Source organism: Plasmodium chabaudi (assembly GCF_900002335.3).
Source record: "Plasmodium chabaudi chabaudi strain AS genome assembly, chromosome: 10".
Classification (NCBI taxonomy): domain Eukaryota; phylum Apicomplexa; class Aconoidasida; order Haemosporida; family Plasmodiidae; genus Plasmodium; species Plasmodium chabaudi.
The window spans coordinates 1,228,989-1,250,158 of NC_030110.2; the positions used below are offsets into that span (position 1 = coordinate 1,228,989).

Here is a 21,170-nt window from a genome sequence, read left to right on the forward strand (position 1 = left end):
TTCGAATTTTTTTCTTTATGCATGATGGCTTTTGTTTTCTTTTTCGATAGCTTAAATTCTTTTACTGTTTTCACACACATATATATTATATGAATATATGTATATATATTGCTATTTATATTGTTGAAATTTCTCTTTTTATTGTCCTTTTTTTTTGCATTTTGATATTTAAACCTTACAATCCCACTTGTTATGATTACTATTTATTATTATTATATTATTAATTTTTGCTTTTATATTTTTATTTTACATATTATTTCCTGATTTTTCCATTTGCTTTTTCATTATCATTATTTTTCCAATACAGCTTTCATATAAATTTATAATTTATTTAATTTTTGTATACTTAAATTAAAAAAATATATTATAAATTAAAAAAATAAATAAAATAAAAAAATGCTTATCATTTATGTTTTTTTTGGCATATGTATTTTTTTTATTAAAAATATATTATATATGTACAGTGCATTTTACAAATAAGATTATCATTTATTATTTCTTATACCAACTTATTTGAAGTGGCTTAATTAGCAATAGAACATTTTAATATATTAAATCATTATAAACATAAAAAAAAGAAAACTAAATAACCTATATAAAATAATGAACCCTTAGAATGCTTATTTGCTTTTAGTATTTAATACGGCTATCAAAAAGTTTGTAACACATGCTGGGTATATATTTATGTAATTGTAAATGAAATCATATAGGCTTTTATCATTTGATATTGCATTGTGAGAGTTATAAGAAGGGGAATTGTATATGCTATATATACTTACATACATAATAGCATTATGCATAAAAAGAAAAATAGTTTCGTTATATAATATTTTAATTAAATACATAGACAGTCTCGTTTTTATATACTATAAAAATTGGAGCATAGCTATTGTATTGGTATTGTACGGAAAAAATATATAATAATATAATCAAATAACGATTTTAAAATAAAATAATTGAAACCCCAAAGCTATACTATTTGGTATTATAATAGAGAAATAGCTATTTTTAAATATTAATATATTCTTAGCTTGTTTATGTGTGGAACATACGGAAATGTATAAATATGCATAGAAAGAAAAGTTGCATGTTTTCCTGTTTTTTATTTCGCATTAACGCAAAATTATGAAATGCAATGTTTTAAATTGGGATATAAATAAGGCATTTTTTAATAGAACATTCTAGAATGGAACGATTTTTTGTGTGTAAGTTAATAATTACAAAAAAGAAAAAGAAAAATAAAATGATGTCCTATAAAGTTCATTCGTATTGTATGTTTTTATGGCGGTAAAAACATATCAAAATATTTTAGTAATTTAAAAATACATTTTTATAGCGCAAATTCCTATATATAGCTATTTATGATATATATATTTTTAAATTGTTATGGTGCTATGGGAAAAACAACACTATTATATAGGCACTGCAGCTATTTAACAGCTTCAGATAATGTCCTATTTCTTTTTTTTGTTTAATTTTTAAATAAGTAAAAGGTATATTTGTACGCATAGAACTTGAATATTAATGATGAATGAGAAATATATAACACAATTCTAGATATAATAAATAGTTCTCTTAATATAATGGTATTTAAAAAAAATACCAGTCAATAAAATTAATTTTTTATCATTCAATGTATGCTATATTTTTTTCAAAAATAAAAATATATATATTTATATAAATACAGTACCCGGTTTAAGAGCAACACAATTTTTATTGTTGGAAATTTTAATTTTTATGTTTTAGAAAAATGCGATAAATTAACTCGATATTCAGAGAATAGCAATGCGTACAAAATTTTGAATTATAAAAAAATTAGGGCATTCTTCACAAAATGAAAGTATTAAAAATTTATATATTATCATATAATTAAATTTTATAATTATATATATATATATATATATATATGATGTATGCATATATAATGATGCAGCAATATTTATATGCAATTTTTAATGCAATAAAAATATTTTTTTAAGGTAAATATATGTATTGTAATATTATCCAAACATTTTCCCCCTTATTTATTAATATTAACTAAATTGTCTTTATAAAAAATATTCTTCAAAATTTTTAAAATAAACAGCAACAAAATTTATGTATAAATATTATACTATTTTTAGTAGAATATGTATTTACATAATAATATACAAATAAATTTATTAAACATTCATTTATTATTATTGTTATATATTTTTTTAATTTATTTACCTTTTTTATAATTTTTTAAAAATTAAGTTATTTTGAAAGATAAATATATTATACATATTTTAAATGTTTTATTAGTGAAGGTTTTGAATAAATAGAAGAAGATATTTGGAAATCATATACATTAAAAAATGTATATGTATTATATGCATATAATTGTATATTTATAGGGAGAAAATTATACAAAATAATAAAAAAATAAATATTATTAGATATATATATTCATTTATACAACTTGAATGCAGTACTGCATTTAACTTAATATTTACATGTTTAGTGTGGTTGAATACATATGATTATTCTTTTAGTGTTTTTAATTGATTGTGTCAAAATTTAGTAAATGTATTATATATTTATGATATTATAGTATTTAACATAGTAATGTGCTGACATCCACATTGTACATTGTATATATTGATATTGTATTTATTAGCATGCGTTATTATATGTATATTTAAGTATATTAAAATTAACTGGACAATTATATTAGCGAGTATACATGATAAATATATGCATAACATTACTAATATGCTTTTAATACCATAAATTGTGTAGTTATAACGCCAAGAATTATAATTTTATGTATTCCAAATATATATTATGTAAAGAGGATGCACTAGAGAGTGATGTAATACACCATTATTACATTACTATATATGTATTATTACTATTGAATTGTTGCTATTATTTTTTTACTTCATCATATTTTATTTCGTTTAAAAATGAATATTTTTATGTGTTATTGTTGAATACTAAATAGAATAAATTGTAAAAATATTATAGCTTAAAAGCATTATATATGTATATATACATATATATATGCATTATTTGTGAATGGGCATAATGGAAAAAGGAAACTCTAGTTCAAATGCTAAGACATTTTTAGAATCAGAAGATAAAACCAAAAAAATTGATGGCAGTAAAGAATATGACGATGATGATAATAATTTAAAAAAAGCGAGTTTTTCAATAACAAGCATGAATGATAATACGAATGAAAATAAAAAGGATGAAAATCAAAATAGTGGAGAAAATGAAATAAATAATATTAAAAACTATAATACATTGCCAAATTCTAATGGTGAAATCATGCCATCAAATGAAGAAAATATGCTATTAAGTAGTAATAATACAATAATTTTGTTAAAATGTGTAAATAATAAAAGTAAAGTTAGAAATGGTTCTAAAAATAGCTCCAAAAGTAGCTATAAGAAAGAGAAATATAAAAGAAGTCATACAAAAAAAGAAAAAAAGTTTAAAGTAAATAGTGCCGGTGAAGATTTATTATCTGATTCTCGGGATTATCCTTCTTTAAAAGTGAATTATAAAATTAATAAAAAAACAAAGAAAATGGCATTTCCACAAATGACAATGAATGATAAGAATGAACGAATTTCTAGTAGTATATGTACAGATAATGCAAGATTTATAAAATTTTTAAAAGAGCATGGAAAAAATTCTCATTACAAAAATCGTAAAAGATATAATAACATACGAATACAACAAAAAAAAAATGTTCAAAAAAAAGATGATAATTCAAAAGCAATAAATAATTATATATTAGATATTCATGATAGAAATATGTCTAGTGCAAATATAGGATCAAATAATATACATAAATCTAAAACATCGTTAAAATATCATACACATGATGAGCAAGGTGACCAAGCTTATTTAAGTGAATTACAAATTGCAGAAAACGAACTAACAGTAAAAGATAAAAATCGTTTAAAAAATTATTCAAATACAATTAAAGAAGAAAATAAAATTATAAAACAAAAAGCTAAAATTAAAGCATTCTTGTCTCGAACTCGATCCTTTATATTTCGAAAAAAAACATTAAGAAAAAGAAAAGAAAAAATTATAATATTTTTAAATCATAATGATTCACCATCTGAAAATGGAAAATTTAATGATCATTTTTATAAAACTATACATAAGGACGATTTAGAAAATTTAGAAGAAGAAAAAATATATCTTGATAGTAATAAAGGAAATACTATCAAAAAAATTATATATAGAATATTTCCACAATTTTCCATATTTAGTTTAATCTTATTTGTTACATTTATTCAATGGGTAGTATTTATTATACTCATATCCGTAAAATCTGATTTTCCTTTAACACCATCAAGTAAGATAAATATTTAAAAAAAGAAAAGAATCAATAGCATTTCTATTCATGTGCATATATATTTTTTTCGTTTATAAAATATTATTACAAGAAAATTATTTAATTTGATTGCATGGTGTTGTAAAAGCTTGATTTAAAATACATTTCAAAATATATCAATATGTTCATATTTACTATATTGTATTTTTATGTTAATACAATTAAATTTTATGGATTTTATTAATTTATTATAATTATCTTTCTTCTATTTTCAGATGATTCGTTAAAGAATTTTGGCAGTAATTTCCCTTATCAAATTTTTAAAAAGGCAGAAGTTTATCGCCTTTTTACAGCTTTGTTTTTGCATTCAAATTTCAACCACATTTGTGCCAACACATATGTCCAGTTAACTGTCGGATTCTTATTAGAATATTTGTATGGAACATATGTCGTTTTTTTAGTTTACGTATTCACAGGTTAGAAAAAAAAAATAATAAATATGTTTTTCCTAGAAGAATGAAAATAAATAGTATTGCATTTTTTTATAAAGCTGATTACCTGCATATATTAGATTGATAATATAAATTTGGGTTTAAATAATTAATTTTTTTTAGGCATATATGGAATAATATTATCATCTCCTTTAACATATTGTTACTCAACTACAGAAAGCAGTAGTAGTTCATCGGGAATTATTGGAATATTTTTTTCAGAAATTGTAATGATGACTAATTTTAATGTAGACACAATTAGTATTAGTGTTCATTTATTTTGTTTTTTCCTTCTTCTTTTATTTCTTAAATTCTCATTGAACACTATCAGTATTAATATTTATAGCCATTTTTTTGGTTTCATTGGAGGTAAGAATTTTAAAATTAAATATATATTTTTGACCACAGTATATTTTCGAGTATATTATACATCCAAATAAAATCGATTACCAAAATAACCAAATTTATTGAATAGTTTCAGATAGCGCGTGGCTTATATTTCTCTATATGTTTATGTTGTATTACAATCAGAATGTTTCATATCATTTCATTATATATATATTTTTTTTTTTTTTTTAGGATTTCTGATAGGAATTATTTTAAAGCGTAATCAATTGAAATACTTTTTAAAGAATAATTTATTAATTCAAATATTATCCCTTATTTTTCTCATTGTAAGTTTAGCAACTGCTATTTATATTTCAACATCTGTCATACAGAATTGCCCATATCACATTTAACAAAAATATTTATTTATATAATTAAAATCGCAATAAAATTAAAAGACATTAATTGGATATATCTGTATACTGCAAGTATTCTTTTTGTATTGATGTCTTTTTTACGGATTTCTTTTCGTAAATTTCTTTGTTATTCATTTTAATATTTACAACCTATTATATTTGCATTTATTTATTTATGCAACCATTTATATACTATTAAACGTATTAGTATACAGCTGCATATTCGATGATAAAAAGGTGTGTTTTCCCTTTATTCTATCATTTTCCGATTTATGCATTTTTATTTATTATATATCTTTCGTTATTTTTTTTTGTAAAAGAAATGATATATCATTATTTTCGTATTTTTATTCGATTAAAAAATGAATACATTGTATATTTATTTATTTACTTTTTTTTTTTTGATAATATAAAATATGCTTTAATGCAAACTCTCATTTGTAACTTTTGAATTTAAAATACTGATTGTTAATTTATTCACATTATTTCAAATATTCTCAATGAATATTATGTATGGACATATACAAGTGAAGGTAACAAATAAAATGAAAAAAAATACATAAATTAAACTCTTTTAAATAGCCCTTTTTATGTATTATAGCAGCGTGACAATATAATTATCAAAGATATAATCATATTGATCACCATTTGAATGCATGAAGTATAGAAGAAAACAATGTCATTGCGAAATGAATATATCCTTATATCTCTTTAGAATATTATGTTTATGCATTTATAAGTATGCACAGTTGTGGTATATGTCTGATTTGGTTAATTTTTTTATATTATATAATAGAAGCCAACTTTCCATTTTCTTAAACTATTACCTTCATAAATATATTGTGTAAAATTATTGTAAAAAAATATATATAAATTTATTCTAATATAATCCAACTTAATTAAATTATTATATTTCTTTATAACCGTAAAAAATATAGTATGCATTTCCATTTAATCATGTGCAATATTTTCATATTTATGTTTCCCGTTTTCCATAGCTTTTGTTTTAATAGTATAATTTAATAATATACAATTTTTTTAAAACAGGTGTTGAAAAAATTTATTCATTACATATATTAATTTTTGAATTTTAATTTTTCGTTTTTTTATTATCTTTTCCTTTTTTATTATTTTTTTAAGTTATTTTTTTTTGAGGGATGAATATATAACCCTAAGAATAACTTTACATTTTTAAGATACAATTTTCGCACAAATTAGAAAGTTTATATTTATACTTCCATGCTAATTAATATATCTGATATTTAAGTTTATATTACTATATTCCGAAAATATTACCTAGCCGAATGCTTAGTATTATTTGTATAGTATATATATATCCAGAGCGTGAATTTTAGTTCAAGCATAAATAAAAGTTAGTGATTGAAAGACAATTATCGTATTGTATTACTTCATGGAGATTATGTATTCAACTTTTTCATTATGTTTCGAAGGATTTTAAATAAGCTAATAAACCAATTTTAATTCGGAAGCCAATTATGCAAATAATCATACATACATGATTATTACATATATGCAGAAATATATGCGAGAGATATTAAATAAATTATAACAAACCTATGATACCATTTCAGAATAATTTTTTTTCTTAAATAAAATGTTTATCGTAAAAAGTAACATATCCAATGACAATACGCTGGATCTGTCGGCAAAAAAAGAGCATATGGAAATAACAAATATTTTGATTAAAGTAATTGTTGCGATTAATGTATTAAGTCTCTTGCTCAATGTAATCTTATCTATAAAGCTTTATAATTGGTAAGTAAACGGATTATATAATTAGAAGTGACCATATTATGGATACATGCCATATTTTGCTACACCTGCTAAAGTTACTAGGATATCACTATTCCAATTTCTATTTATATTTTCTTTATTCTTAGCTCTTATAATATTACAGCCTTCTTATTAATTTGGGCACAAACCTGCTTATGGGCCTATGCAGCAATCCTAAATATATATGATAAAAAATATATGTTTTCGGCATCATCATTATTAGGATTCAACTTATATACACAAGTAAATGAAACAAAATTAATTTTTGAATATTTTAAATAAACGTGGATCGCCATATATGCAAACATAGATTATGCTAGCTAATAAAATATGTCCAAATAAATATATATTAATGATTTTTTTTTTCTACTTCTTCCCCAATTTTATAGTGCTATTCTAGCTATGGCAATTTATTCCTTCCAGGAGATATTCAAGAGTACCAGTTTATGTCTGTAGCTCTTTCGCATTTCCCCATTCTCTATATTTGCTATGACATTGTTATATTTCAATATGATAGCATTTTTATGAAAAGTAATACTCGAAAATTTTCTTTAAAATGCATACCTTAAATTTATTGAAGTGCATTTATTACACTCAGTATTATAAAAGATAGAATAATATTGGAAAAACAATAATGATGCGCATATATTTTTGCTTATGAGTTTTGTCTTTAATAATCCATTTTATGTGGAATAATTCGGAGAGTTGTTACTTTAGTAAAAATCGACCATTGTAAAATAATATATTATTTCTATCTTACTTTTGCAGGCACATTAAATTACCCCTCTAAGGGCATATCGTTATTAGTATTTCATCTGCTTAGAGGGATATTCTGCTCTGTATTTATAGCTGCAATTTTTATAATTTCAATGATCCTAAATTTGCAAAACGTGTTTAAAACATATCCAATATCAAAGCTTACCAATAAAAAAACACAAAAATATCTTTGTAATTTAATAAAAATCAAAATTTAACTATATACAATTGTATTCGTAATATATACATATATATATGTATACATATATTCTTCCTTTTTTTCAGTATCCATCTTTATGTTTTATCTGATTGACTCCCAATTAAGGATAATAACATTCCTGTTTATAGTAGAAACGTACGATGCCAATCCTTTTAAAATATTCGTTTTTATATTTTCACAGGTTTGCAAATAAAAAGAAAAAATAATTAAGCATATAATTTTTATATAAATGCCCATAAAATAGGCATATACATTTTTATCATATTATTTATTATGTATATATTTTTTTCTTCATTATGTGCAGATTATGACAATATGTGTTTGTATTGCTTTTGACACACGAATTTTTAAAAATATAATTGTTGGGATATCATCAATTTTGTGTTCCCCTTTATATATTATATTAAATTCAGGAAATAGGTAAAATTCAGAAACATAAACAAATAACGAGTATGAGTATCTTTCTCTCATTTTCATATTATTAACTTTCATTCTATAATCATATGCATATTTTTTTTACTGTAGAAATTATAATAATGAAAGAGTTATTAGACTTAGCAAGTTGTTAATAAATTTTCGTTTTTTTGAGTTTTTTTTAATACTTTTTTATGGATCCCTATATTACGATGATACCGAAATAGGAAACTTGTCTATTTTATATATTCAGTAAGTTAACGGAAAATAGAAAATTAATTTTTGTATAAAAATTTTCATTTTATTGTATATATGGATATATTCATATTTATTTTTACTTATTTTATCATAGGTTAATTAGCTTAATACTACTATTTTTTCATATAATTACATATAAAAAAATTGTTTTATATAAAAGAGTGTTTGATGAATCACACGATGGATTAAATGTAGATTTGTATAACAACACGAATGATGATTAGATCTATCTATACATATGTATATGTATTTTTTTTTACATTTTTAATTATATTAAATAATTTATATAAAAAATAGGCATAATTAATTTTTATTTTGTAAATTTTTATATATACACATGCATATATAAATTATGTTGATTTATATTTTTTTTTAATAAATATTGTATATTATTAATCCTCATAATTATAATAACTAATATTTTTTTTTTGTCTATAATTTATTTATATAATAATAATCTTGTCGCATTTAAAATAGCCAACACAACATCATAATCGATGTGTTCACCTGAGGAAACATCAGGGGGAAATAAATGATTTTAATAATATATAAGTTAAAAGTATTTATTTTATTATTATCAGGCTTATATTTTTTACATTTAAATTTGTTAAAAATAGAAGATTGGTAAACATCCTCATCGTTATTTTTTACATTTTTTTTATATGTCTCTAAATATTTTTCGAGGTTCTCTATGACATTTTTATTTGCTGTAAAACATTTATAAATAATAAAATTAAATCAAAATTATATTTTAATTATGTAATAAATAGTATAAATAAGCTTGTTCGGTTTGTTTCTATTTATAATTACTGTCTTTATTGTTATTATTTCTATTCATATTGTTTTTATTCATAAGAAAAGCCTAAAAAGAAAGAAAATGAAATAAACAGATTCGGAGGATATTATTTGTTTAGAATACCCCATATTAGCAATCATATTATTTTATTTTTCTAAATATTTAAAATACTTCATATGCAAGAGATGAAATACAATTGAATGTCATAAGGTCTAGATCCTTTTTTGTAACAACATTAAGTATTATTTTCAAAATCTACAAATTAAAAAATAAAAAGAATATGCATTAAATTTTACATAAATAAGGAATATTGTTTTATTTTATGTATTACCTTCTCGCTATATCCCTTCAAATCAAACCATAATGGCTTTATTTTAACTGCCTGCAAAATAGTTTTAATAATTTTGCTGATTTATGTTATCTTAGTATATGCATGTTCTTAGTGCAACTAAAAAATAAGTATATGGATAAATTCATCGAATTTATGTCCACTCTCTAGAAAAAATATTTTATAACCATTATATATAATTTATTTACGTATATACGCAATTGCTTACTGTTAATATGAAAAAAAGTTTGTGAATGACAATTTTTTCATTCCTATTTAAAGGCAGTATACTTCTTAAGAAAAAAGGTCTAAATGAGTGTATAAAATTAAAGCAAAATGATTTAGTTCTTAAATTCAAAATTGTCGAAAGTAATAAAACATTAATTATTGCAAATATAAGCTCGTTCTGTATGTCATTCCATTCCTAATAAATGAGTATATTAAAGATAAAATAGACATATATTTATAATTACATTTAATTTTATATTTTAATATTATTTTTAAAAAAATTTAACATTTAAAAAGGAACTATTAATTAGGAAAATAAAAAAGCTAAAGGCTTCGTCGTTCAGCAATACAGTATCCTTCAAAAGCAAAAAAATAAAGCAATATGAAAATGAATGCACACTCAAATATATAGCCATATTTTTGTCTATTTATAATTACGCTGGTTATTAGTAAACTTAGTAAAAGAGATAAGGCCGAGACTCTAATGTTTATATCTACACTGTTAACTAGTGGTAAGAACAAACATTTTCTTATTATGTATTTTTCTTTAGCGATTGTTTCATGTGGCGCTTCATATTTATTAGACGACAATAGTATATCATCAAAAGATTTATCAAAAGATGTTGATAAAATCATTAATAAAGGAGGGTTTGTTTTTTGTATTTTAGGAAAGGGTAAAATTAGTAAAGCTAGAACAAAAATAGCTAAACTCTTAAAATAATTATTTGTAAATTGGATAGCATGTATTAATAGTTGTATTATAGGAACTGATGAAGATAGAATATTGATGTTTTTAATTTGGTTATATTTTCTGCAATATAATATAAGATTTAATATAAAATAAAAAAAACTATTTTCAAATTTAAGAGATGACAATATGAAGGTTTCATCATTGTCCTCAATACTGTTAGTACAAATATTACTTTTGCAGGTGCTGATCTTATTATCATCATCATTCATATTCTTATGATCACTATTTGAAGGCGCTGCTTTCTTAAAAAATAAATTAAGTGAATTTTTTACATAAAATGATAATTTTTGCAAAACAATAATTATATTGAATATATCTTTTTGTGTATATACTTCTAAATTTTCAAAAAAAATAAAAAAGAAAGAAAAAATATCATTGATTTCTTCTGACTTATTAGAAATTGTATTCATATATCGAATTACTGTATTCATCATTTTATAAATATTAATGTTCTTGCAATACTCTGATGAATACTTTTTCAATTTAATTATTAAATAATAAATATAAATAATATCATTATTCTGTATATTTTCCATTTCTGCATCTTCCAATAGTTTTTTTACTAAATCCTGAAAATAACATAATTTACACATTTGAGTAAAATGGAAAATGATATGCATTAACATTCATTGGATTCTTTATGTGCATAAGAAAAAATGTAAAATGAAACGATGAATATGGAACACATTTTTTATTCTATTATTATTACTTATATATATAATATGTTTTCGTACGAATTTCAATTAATACTAAGCTTTTAACTTTATTTTCAAGGCTTACCTTATTCTTAGAAATAGACATGTACAATCTGTTGTCAATTTGATCAGATTGTTGCGAAGAATATAAAGACAACTCTAATTTTATTATATAAATGATGAAGGCCACATATAGGTTATAATTGTTTACATTAACTTTTAAAGAAAAAATGCAATCAAAAACGAAGTATATGTTTTTAATTTGCTTTATTTCTAGCCACATAAGTATATTTATTTTATGCATCTCTTTCTTAATGCATCTAAAAACTGTTAGTATTTTTTCCTTCGTCACAAAATAATAAGAATATGACAACGACATAAATAAATAGAGGGGATTCATATCAATACTATACTCATTAGATGTAAACATATTTTCTACATAATTATTTACTTTACTATTATTTAATTTTTTTTCGATAAATTTTTTATCATAACTCAAACATAGATAAAAAATATAAATTACTGTTTCTATCAGTCGTTCGTTATCATTAAAATTGAACAATAAAACATTAGTAAAATAAAAATCATTATTCTTTATTATTTCCATTAAAATATCTTTCTTGTTTTTTTCTTCTTCCTTTACTTTGTCGTCCTCATATATAAGCATCTCTAAAATTCTGTAGCATTCGCAATCTGAAGAATGGACCGAAGAAAAAAGTAAGTATAAAATGAAATAAGCAATAGATCAGCATACACATGAGTAGACAAGCGAAATGCATCTAAAAAAATAGAATGACTCTTTGGAGTGTGTAATATATAGCATGAAAAAAATATACATGCAAAGATGCATAAATATATATGATGATTTGAGGTAGCAATTTATTTTGTCTATTTTCCATTACCATCACAATTGGTGGAAGCATATTGAAAGAATATAGTAAAAGGTGCATTTTTTACTAAAACCTTTCTCATTCTTTTTTTGTACAAGGAAAATGTGTTAATAACATCCTGGATTTTATCATATGATTGTTTTTGGACATTATTAGTCATGTATTGATCATCTTCGACTAAGGTAGACGAATTATTTGGAAGAAGATTATTTATTTTTTGGGGTTCTCTATTTTCAATCGAAAAATCTTCATAAATATCATGTATATGGCTTAAAATTCTTGAAAAGAAATAAAAAAAAGGAGTAAAAAAGGAGGAGAACAAAATATTTGTACTTATATTATTAAAAAATATTTTCCTTTGGTTTATATTATCAAAAATAAATATAGATGAAAGATATAAAAATTTAATGAATATTAATATATCATTTCCAAAAGGATTATTTTTTTCTTTCATAATATTTCTAAACAAAGAATGCAATTCAGTAAAAAAATATAAAACTAATTTAATAAAGGTCAAAATTTGAAACTCATTTTCATTATCTATATTTATAGTTTTTTTACTCTTTTCATCCATTACATTTATATTAATTAAAAAAGTCTCATTTTTATTTAAAATATAAATTAATGAAAATAATAATTTAATAATAGCTAAATATAATTCAGATAAATACTTATTTTCTCTATCGTCCAAAAATTCAATATATATATCAGGATTATTCATGTTAACAATTTTTATTATATTTAAGGCTGTTTTTACAACTTCAAAAAGTGCCAAAATATGGGCAATGTATATTTTGTTTATTATGTTGTCTAATTCAATATTATTATCATTGTCTTTTTCATTATTTCCAATTTCATTCCATTCTTTTTCTTTTTTAATGTTTTTGTCCTGTTTACAATTTGTTGCTTCTATATTATCGCATATTTGGTCTCTGTGCAAAAACAATGAACTTTTTTTGTTTATTTTTGTTGATAAGTTTCCAAAGTATTTTTTACCTGGTATATTCTGATCTTGCCTATTAGTATGCATTGTCTTTTGTTTGGAATCTAAGTTAAATATTTTTTTTTCACCAATACGAAATGAATTAGAAATGCTTTTTTTGTTCTCCCCATTTTTATCTTCTTCAGAATTAGGATCACATGAGTCGTATAATTTAAAATGATTGTTTGAATCTCCCTTTATTGATTCATTTTTTAATGTATATTTTTCAAAAAGGAGAATAATATTCTCAATGTTTGTAGAAGAGAAATCAGGGACATCCACTAAAAAGGATATTATATTTATAATTTTAAATATATGAAAAATTTTGATAGATGAATTTGCTATATCAATAAGCATATTTAATGTTTTTAAAAAAAAAAAAAAGGTAGAATAATTATTCGAAAAGCTATCATAAGCGGTGTTATAATTATCTTCATTTTTATTTACATATTTTAAAATTATATTTATTAAAACATCAAGCATATAATGAGCATGGGTTTTTGAAAAAAGTGTGTTTCTGAAAAAAAAAGTAACTAAAAATTTTAATCCCTTTTCTCTTAAACATTCATGTTTTGTGTTGGACAAAAAATCAAAAATCCATTCAACTAGCGATGTGTTTGATATTATAATATTTACAACAGTTTCATCCACACTGCAAAAATTTGAAAATATTTCTAAACATTTCATTTGTATATCTCTGTTAAAATTATTCAGTAATGTTTCTTGTAAATTATCGCATAGGATAATAAAAATTTGAATTCCATCTGTTTTTTCAAGAATACTCAAGTTTAGTTTATTATCCTTACTTCCATTGTACTGTTTTTTGTTTCCCCCAATCTTTGTATTTTCAAACTTGTAATTTTCAAAGCTATTTATATCTCTTCTGTTGTCAATATGACTTTTATCCTTATACGTATTCTTCTTTTTATGTTTGTTTAATAAATTCGAATTAAAGCAGATTCCTGATTCTACATCTGAACCGTACTCTACAAAATTTGTACTTGAATTTTCTGTTTTCAAGAAATTAGGTTTATTGCCATCAAATGATTTTATTTTTGAGTGTTTTTTTTCACCTTGGTTTGAATTATTGTTTCGAAATATGGTTGTATGGAAAGTATCCCCAGTAATACAATTAATTTGTTCGGTATTATATTCAGAACTATCAAACATTTTTCTTATTTCTAAATCGTTTTTATTTGTTAATACTTCATTATTTATTATTTTTGTTATGTCTACTTTCTGCTCATGTTGTTTTTTTTCTACCTCATAAGGTTGGAATAACGAGGATCCATTTCGTTGTTGCTTTTTCTCTTCGTGGCATTCAAGAAATGAATGCGAACTATTTCTACTATGGTTGATTGAATGCAATTCATTAAAATGGTGATAAATATTATCATCACATTTATTTTTTTTATATTGAGACATTTTTCTTTCATCACTATTTTTATTAGTATTGGAACCACTCGAATTGTAGCTTAAACTTTTATTTATTATAAGATAGTTTTCATTAAGTTTATTTATACTGCAATTGCTACTAGCATCATGTGTATTCTCATTATTTGATTTAAGAAAATTTATTTCTTTTTCTTTAATATCTTCATCTTGTGAATAATATCCTAAATCATTTTCTTCCGAAAAAGGATAATCTACAATATCATTACATTTGTTTGAATATAATTGATATACATCTTTTTTATCATATCGATTTTCACTATCTTTGGAATGCAAAAATACAAATTTATTTTCTTCATGATCGTCAGTGCAATTTTCCATTTCAGTATTCCCACCGCAATCACTTTCTTCATTATGAGTACTAAAATTCTGAACATCGTAATTATTTTCGTTATCCTCTTTGCTTTTTTCCTGCATTATTTTTTCACCTTTCTGAACTTTCTTATTTTTTGTTTGACCATTTTCATCACTAATAGCATTTAAAAAAGAAAAGGAATGTATAGACGACTGATCACTAGTATTCCCTTTGTCTATGTTAAACAAATTTGATCTTTTGTGACTAATTGATATATCTAATCCGTTGTCATAGTTTGTATCAGGACTAGTACAAATATTTGCAATTGTGTTGTTTTTATTTTTTTTTAAATGTTTAGTATCAAAAATAATTTCAGTAAAAAAATAGGTAATATCATTGTAATTATTGCATATTAGATAAATAAAATCGATGTAATAATTACATAAATCTGTATTTTTGTTAGTAAATTTAAAATTTTTAATTAAATTAATAAAGAATGATTTTAATAGATCTTTGTTAAGTTGCCACAACGAATTTTCACACCATAGTTCATAAATAATTTGAAGAATTAAAGAGTGTTCCATATTATGATATTTATCATTTCCATATGAATTATTGCGGTTAGTGTCTATATTATTATCACAATTACTATTTAAATTGCTACTAAGTTTTATGGCCGTATTATTATTTGTGTTACTTTCCAAACCATCTTGAATATCGAAGTTTATTTTGTTACATAAAAGTCTGTTGGTATTATCTTGTGCACCATTAATATTATTAGAAATAGAATAATTTTTTATGAACAGTTTCATAAGTTCTCCAATAACAGACGATTCTTCCTTTAATGTGGTGTGTATTATTTGTACATGCTGTATTAAATTTTTTAAAAGTTTTAAAATAAAAAAATATTTTCTTTTAGTCATTGAATAATTTTTCAATCTAATTAATACACATGTGTATATAGCATCTTTAAATATGTTGCATAATTCCTCTGAGCAAATATTTAAAAATTCTTTACATGCGTTTGTAGCTAAAGTAATTAATTCATTATTAACAGAATAAATATAATCGTCTTTATTATTTTCATTTTTATTTTCATTTATTTTGCATTCTTCTTCTAAATAACGGAATGTATTTGATAAAAATAATGTATGGTCTAATAAAAAAAAAGAAAAATGATACCTAAATTCATGACAATTCTTTATTCTATATATATCATTTATATTTTTAAATAATAAATATTTCTTATATAAAGGACATTTTGTAAATAGTAGCTTATTTATACATTCTACACAAAATGACTTTTGTTGTTTATCGACAAAAAATTTATCATGTTTTTCTATTTCATGCTCATCGGTTATTGTCACTAGAATTTCACTAAAAATTATGTTTAACTTAATCTCCATCAGTGGATAATTAATTTGGAAAAATCAAAACAACTTTTAAAAAATGAGAAGGGGGATGCTAAATTTTACTAGTTTATCTAGGTATAAGCAAAGGATATGATGTAGAGCATATAAATACACATTCACATGAAGAATATACTTATTCCTTTTTTATATATGTATCCTATTTTTGCACACATAAATATACTAAGGAAATAATGTTTTAAATTTAGATTGAAAAGTATAAATATAAAAAGTACAAGCTTGGTATTCCTTTTTTTTATTATTTTATAAGTGTAAACGTTTCGATTATATCAACACAACATATATATAAAATATAAATATAATCGTTATAGCTACTAAATTTATAAGGTATATATTTCCGTTGAAATATTCATTATATTGTAAACTGTAGTATGCCAAAATTACACCTGTAAAATAAATAACTTAATTCATATTGTTATTATTTTTAAAAAATAAGCTTAAAATGGTATTTGTTTTTTGCAATTCATTTTTGAGCTTTCGCTATATATATGTGCATTATTTTTTTTGTCCATTTTTAAGAGCATATTTCCATTAGGCGTTCATATATTAATATTTTTCTCAATGTCAAATTAAAACAACATCATACTATTCAGTGTTATAAAAAAGGCTTAGAAATAAATTAAATTAGACACTTTAAATAAATTAACCGGGACCGCTAAAAAACTGTTCTAACAATATGCATAATAATTTTATAAAAAAATTAAGAAAAATTAAATCGTTGCACAAAAGATTACATAATAATAACCCCCCTTAATGATATTTTTTTTGTAGGAATATATGAATATACATTCCAGAGTTTACACAATAAGTGAGTTTGTTAGAATAATTTGATGCGAAATATTATGGTATATTTTGCAATAAGTTTTAGTGTTATAAAAAATAAAAATATTAATGAGTGAACAAATTGGACATTAAAAAATTATATAATAAAAAATATGAAAACATTAATATTCACATATAGGTAAATATTGAAACATAGTGAAGAAATAATTATTAAGAAAAATTTAATTATTATTTATTTTAAATATGTAAACTACATACATATATATACACATTTGAGTGTGTAACAATAAATGCTGTTCAAACATGCGTAAAATATGAGCACATATTCATGTGCCAAGGTGTAATAATAAATATAGTCGTTTGTGTGATGAAAAAAATATATACAAGAAAGTATGCATATATTAACAAAAAATATCATTGCACACAAATTACTTTTCAGAATATGAATCACAAAAACAATGATTTTTTTTTGAAGCCTCTTCGATATATTTTCTGTTCATTTGTTTTACATGAGGATTCGAAAAAGAATATTCACATATCAACATGAAAGTGTGAAACATCAAAATCGATCTCTATGTATTCTTCAAGGGTAATTGGAGGCAATTTTTTGTATTTTCTCTTAACATTATAAACATGAAAATCACTTCTACAATGTAATTTATAATTATTTTTTTCAATTTGCGTTAAACAACTTGTGCACATAATCACATCAGTTGTTGTTTTATTGTTAAGATTCGTTTCGATGGATGGTTTTTCTTTTGTGGGATTTTGTGTTATTTTATCATCGGTTTGATTACTAATTCTATTATTGCTGATTCCGTTGTTTTTTGAATTTTGATTTTTGTGTTGTTCATTTTTGTTAGCAATATAATTGTTATTCTTACTGAATTTTTCATTCATACTTGATTCATAATCATTGGAGTTTTTCATATAATTATTATCCCCCTTTGAATCGTTATGTTCTTTTTTTGAATTTGAATTTTTTTTATTTTTATTGTTTGTGTTTTTGTTTTTTCCTTCTTCCTTTTTCTTATTTATATTATCGGATTCTTTGGGTATGGTTGATGAATCATTTTTTTTTTTTTTATTAGATGTGGCTACTTTTACATTATTACTTAATATTTTGCTGGAGCAATTCTTTTTATTTTTTTTTGTGAATTCATCAATACATCTATATAAAGATGGGTAACATAAAAAAACAATTTTATACGTTTGGAAATTATCACCTTTCCTTTCTATGTTGTGTTTATTTATTTTTTGTTTTGTTTTTGTTTTCGAATTATCAGTAAATTTTTCTTTATTTGTTTTTTCATTATCATTAGGAAAGTTATTTTTTTTTTTTTTTTTTTTATTATCTGGTTTCTCGTCAGTATTTTCGCTGTTTTCGTTATTATTAGTACCTTTTTTATCCTCATTAGTAGTATGATTATTCGGTTCATCATTAAAATCGTTCTTATTCATTGTATCCTTGTATTTGTCCCCGTTAACTTGAACTTCGTCTTTATCTTTCGCATCATCAAGGATTTCGCTAGAAGTGCCATTGGCTACTTCTGTTTTGTTGTTATAGGAAATATCATGGCTATTCTTTTTAGGGTCATTTTCATTATCATTTAATTGAATTGATGAACTTAAATTGGATTGTTTTTCGTCTTTTAAATTATTTATCTCATCATTTTTCATATCATGATCATTCATATTTTCTTTGTGTATGTTATCATAACTTTGGTTTAATTCATCTTCTCTTTTTATGTTGTTAGTCATTTTATCTTCTTCTATAATTGCATTGTTATCATTAAGAAGTTTTATTACATCATTTTTTATAAAATCGTCACATATTATTTGAATTCTCATAAATGCTCTTTGTATTACATCTTCATATTCTTTATGTAAAAGTTCGAAAACTTTTAATGCCTGTTTTTTGGTACTATCATCTATGTTTATACTATAGCCGACATTTTTTATCATACCTAAATTGAAAAAAATGCATAACGAAAGATGTAAATATTTTTATCTCACCGGATGTGTAAAAGCGAATGTAGGCATGTATATGATAATATTCATCATATAATTAATCGGACACCCATATTAACTATCCATGTATATATATTCTCTAATTTTTTTGATTACTTTCAATCATATTTGTTGATAAGGGGTATCCTGTTTGAGGATTTACACTCATTTCGTGTAGCATTTCGATGATATCTTTGTACATTTTTTCCTTCAAAATTGTTCTTTCTCTGTTACTTATTTGTAGTGTACCTAAGGATGAGAAACACAAAAAAATAATATAATAGTTGTTTTATGAAAACTTAATAAAATAAGTTAATATGACTCGAAAAAAAGGATGTAGCTCTTTTTGATGTACCTTTCTCTAATATAGTTTTACATATTTCATAATTGTCATCAGAATTAAAGCATGAATTTAGTTGAGATTTTTTAGCTATTTCCCCTTTTGATATGTTTGTAAAAATTAAATGTGATTGTAGAACGTCGTCTATATTCAGTTCGTTACCTTTAAAAAAAAAATGATTTTGATGAGTTTTTTTGAAATAAATTTTCAATGATAAAGAATATGTTTTGCTTAGTGAATTTCTTTTCTTACCATTTTTCCAATCAATAATTTTATTTTTATAGCATGCTATCTCGAATTTGTTCCCCTTATGCTTATATTTAACTATGGCAACGTTCGTAAACTTAACTTGATTTATAGGCTGAAATAATGCCCCCATTTTATTGAATCATATTTGATAATTGTAAAAGTGTTTGAAAAATAAAAATAAAGAAGAAATCATTAAATCAAATAAATAAATTATCAATATTATAGATTGGTTTTTTGAATTTAAAAGAAACATGCATAATTATATACAAATATTAACATGGCTGGCGATATCTGAATTAATTAAATTTTATTATATTACAAATAAGTGAAATTGTTAGCAATACAAATATATTAAAAGATTTACATTAATTTTATAAAACTATTCATATAGTATTGAAAATAATAAGAATTGGAAAAAATATATATAATATTATATATGGAAAATTGAGAGTTTGTTTTATTTAAAAAATTATAAAAAAAAATGTTACATATGCATTGGGAATAAATAATTTTTTTTTTTAATAATAAATAAGGTCATGAAAAAATAAAAATAAAATTTATTCAAATGGTACCAAGTAACTATTATTTACAGACAAAAGTTAATTTTATTTTTTATTATTATTTTTCTCAACTTATTATAAATTTTTTAAATTGTGTGTAATCGTTTTGCTTTTTGTTTTTACGATATAAAAAACGCATGTTTTATTTATTATATATATTTTTTTGTACGTATATATTTATTTTCCTTTTTCTATTAATAATAATAATATTATTATTATCTGTATTATAATATAGCACGAAATGTCTATATAATATAAAATTTATAAATATGTTTATAAAATGCTGCTCGTATCTCTATCCCCATTATCGTTATTTGATATTTTCATTGAGATAAAATTGCAGAACAACCAGAAAAGGTTTTATGATCAAATGCTGGTGATGTT

General features: G+C 22.3%; 4 protein-coding genes across 4 annotated transcripts; 2 read left to right on the plus strand and 2 right to left on the minus strand.

The window, feature by feature from the left end:
• Positions 1 to 3,042: 3,042 nt before the first annotated feature.
• On the plus strand, positions 3,043 to 5,552 carry PCHAS_1032100 (rhomboid protease ROM8, putative; the record flags this gene model as incomplete). The annotated part of the gene is made up of 4 exons (XM_016798438.1): positions 3,043 to 4,342; positions 4,597 to 4,797; positions 4,936 to 5,181; positions 5,392 to 5,552. The coding sequence occupies 4 exons, from the start codon at positions 3,043 to 3,045 to the stop codon at positions 5,550 to 5,552; spliced, it is 1,908 nt and encodes a 635-aa protein (XP_016655644.1).
• Positions 5,553 to 7,170: 1,618 nt separating this feature from the next.
• On the plus strand, positions 7,171 to 9,221 carry PCHAS_1032200 (conserved Plasmodium protein, unknown function; the record flags this gene model as incomplete). The annotated part of the gene is made up of 8 exons (XM_016798439.1): positions 7,171 to 7,331; positions 7,457 to 7,592; positions 7,739 to 7,880; positions 8,118 to 8,297; positions 8,391 to 8,506; positions 8,630 to 8,745; positions 8,851 to 8,991; positions 9,092 to 9,221. 8 exons carry the CDS (start codon positions 7,171 to 7,173, stop codon positions 9,219 to 9,221), a joined length of 1,122 nt encoding a protein of 373 aa, XP_016655645.1.
• A 215-nt stretch (positions 9,222 to 9,436) lies between these two features.
• PCHAS_1032300 (conserved Plasmodium protein, unknown function) lies at positions 9,437 to 16,820 on the minus strand (the record flags this gene model as incomplete). The annotated part of the gene is made up of 10 exons (XM_016798440.1): positions 9,437 to 9,504; positions 9,594 to 9,704; positions 9,808 to 9,859; positions 9,965 to 10,048; positions 10,125 to 10,175; positions 10,351 to 10,545; positions 10,637 to 10,705; positions 10,788 to 11,669; positions 11,851 to 12,488; positions 12,698 to 16,820. The coding sequence occupies 10 exons, from the start codon at positions 16,818 to 16,820 to the stop codon at positions 9,437 to 9,439; spliced, it is 6,273 nt and encodes a 2,090-aa protein (XP_016655646.1).
• A 1,338-nt stretch (positions 16,821 to 18,158) lies between these two features.
• Positions 18,159 to 20,356, minus strand: PCHAS_1032400 (ribosome maturation protein SBDS, putative; the record flags this gene model as incomplete). Its single annotated transcript, XM_016798441.1, has 4 exons — positions 18,159 to 19,594; positions 19,755 to 19,886; positions 19,993 to 20,139; positions 20,230 to 20,356. The coding sequence occupies 4 exons, from the start codon at positions 20,354 to 20,356 to the stop codon at positions 18,159 to 18,161; spliced, it is 1,842 nt and encodes a 613-aa protein (XP_016655647.1).
• Between the last annotated feature and the right edge of the window lie 814 nt (positions 20,357 to 21,170).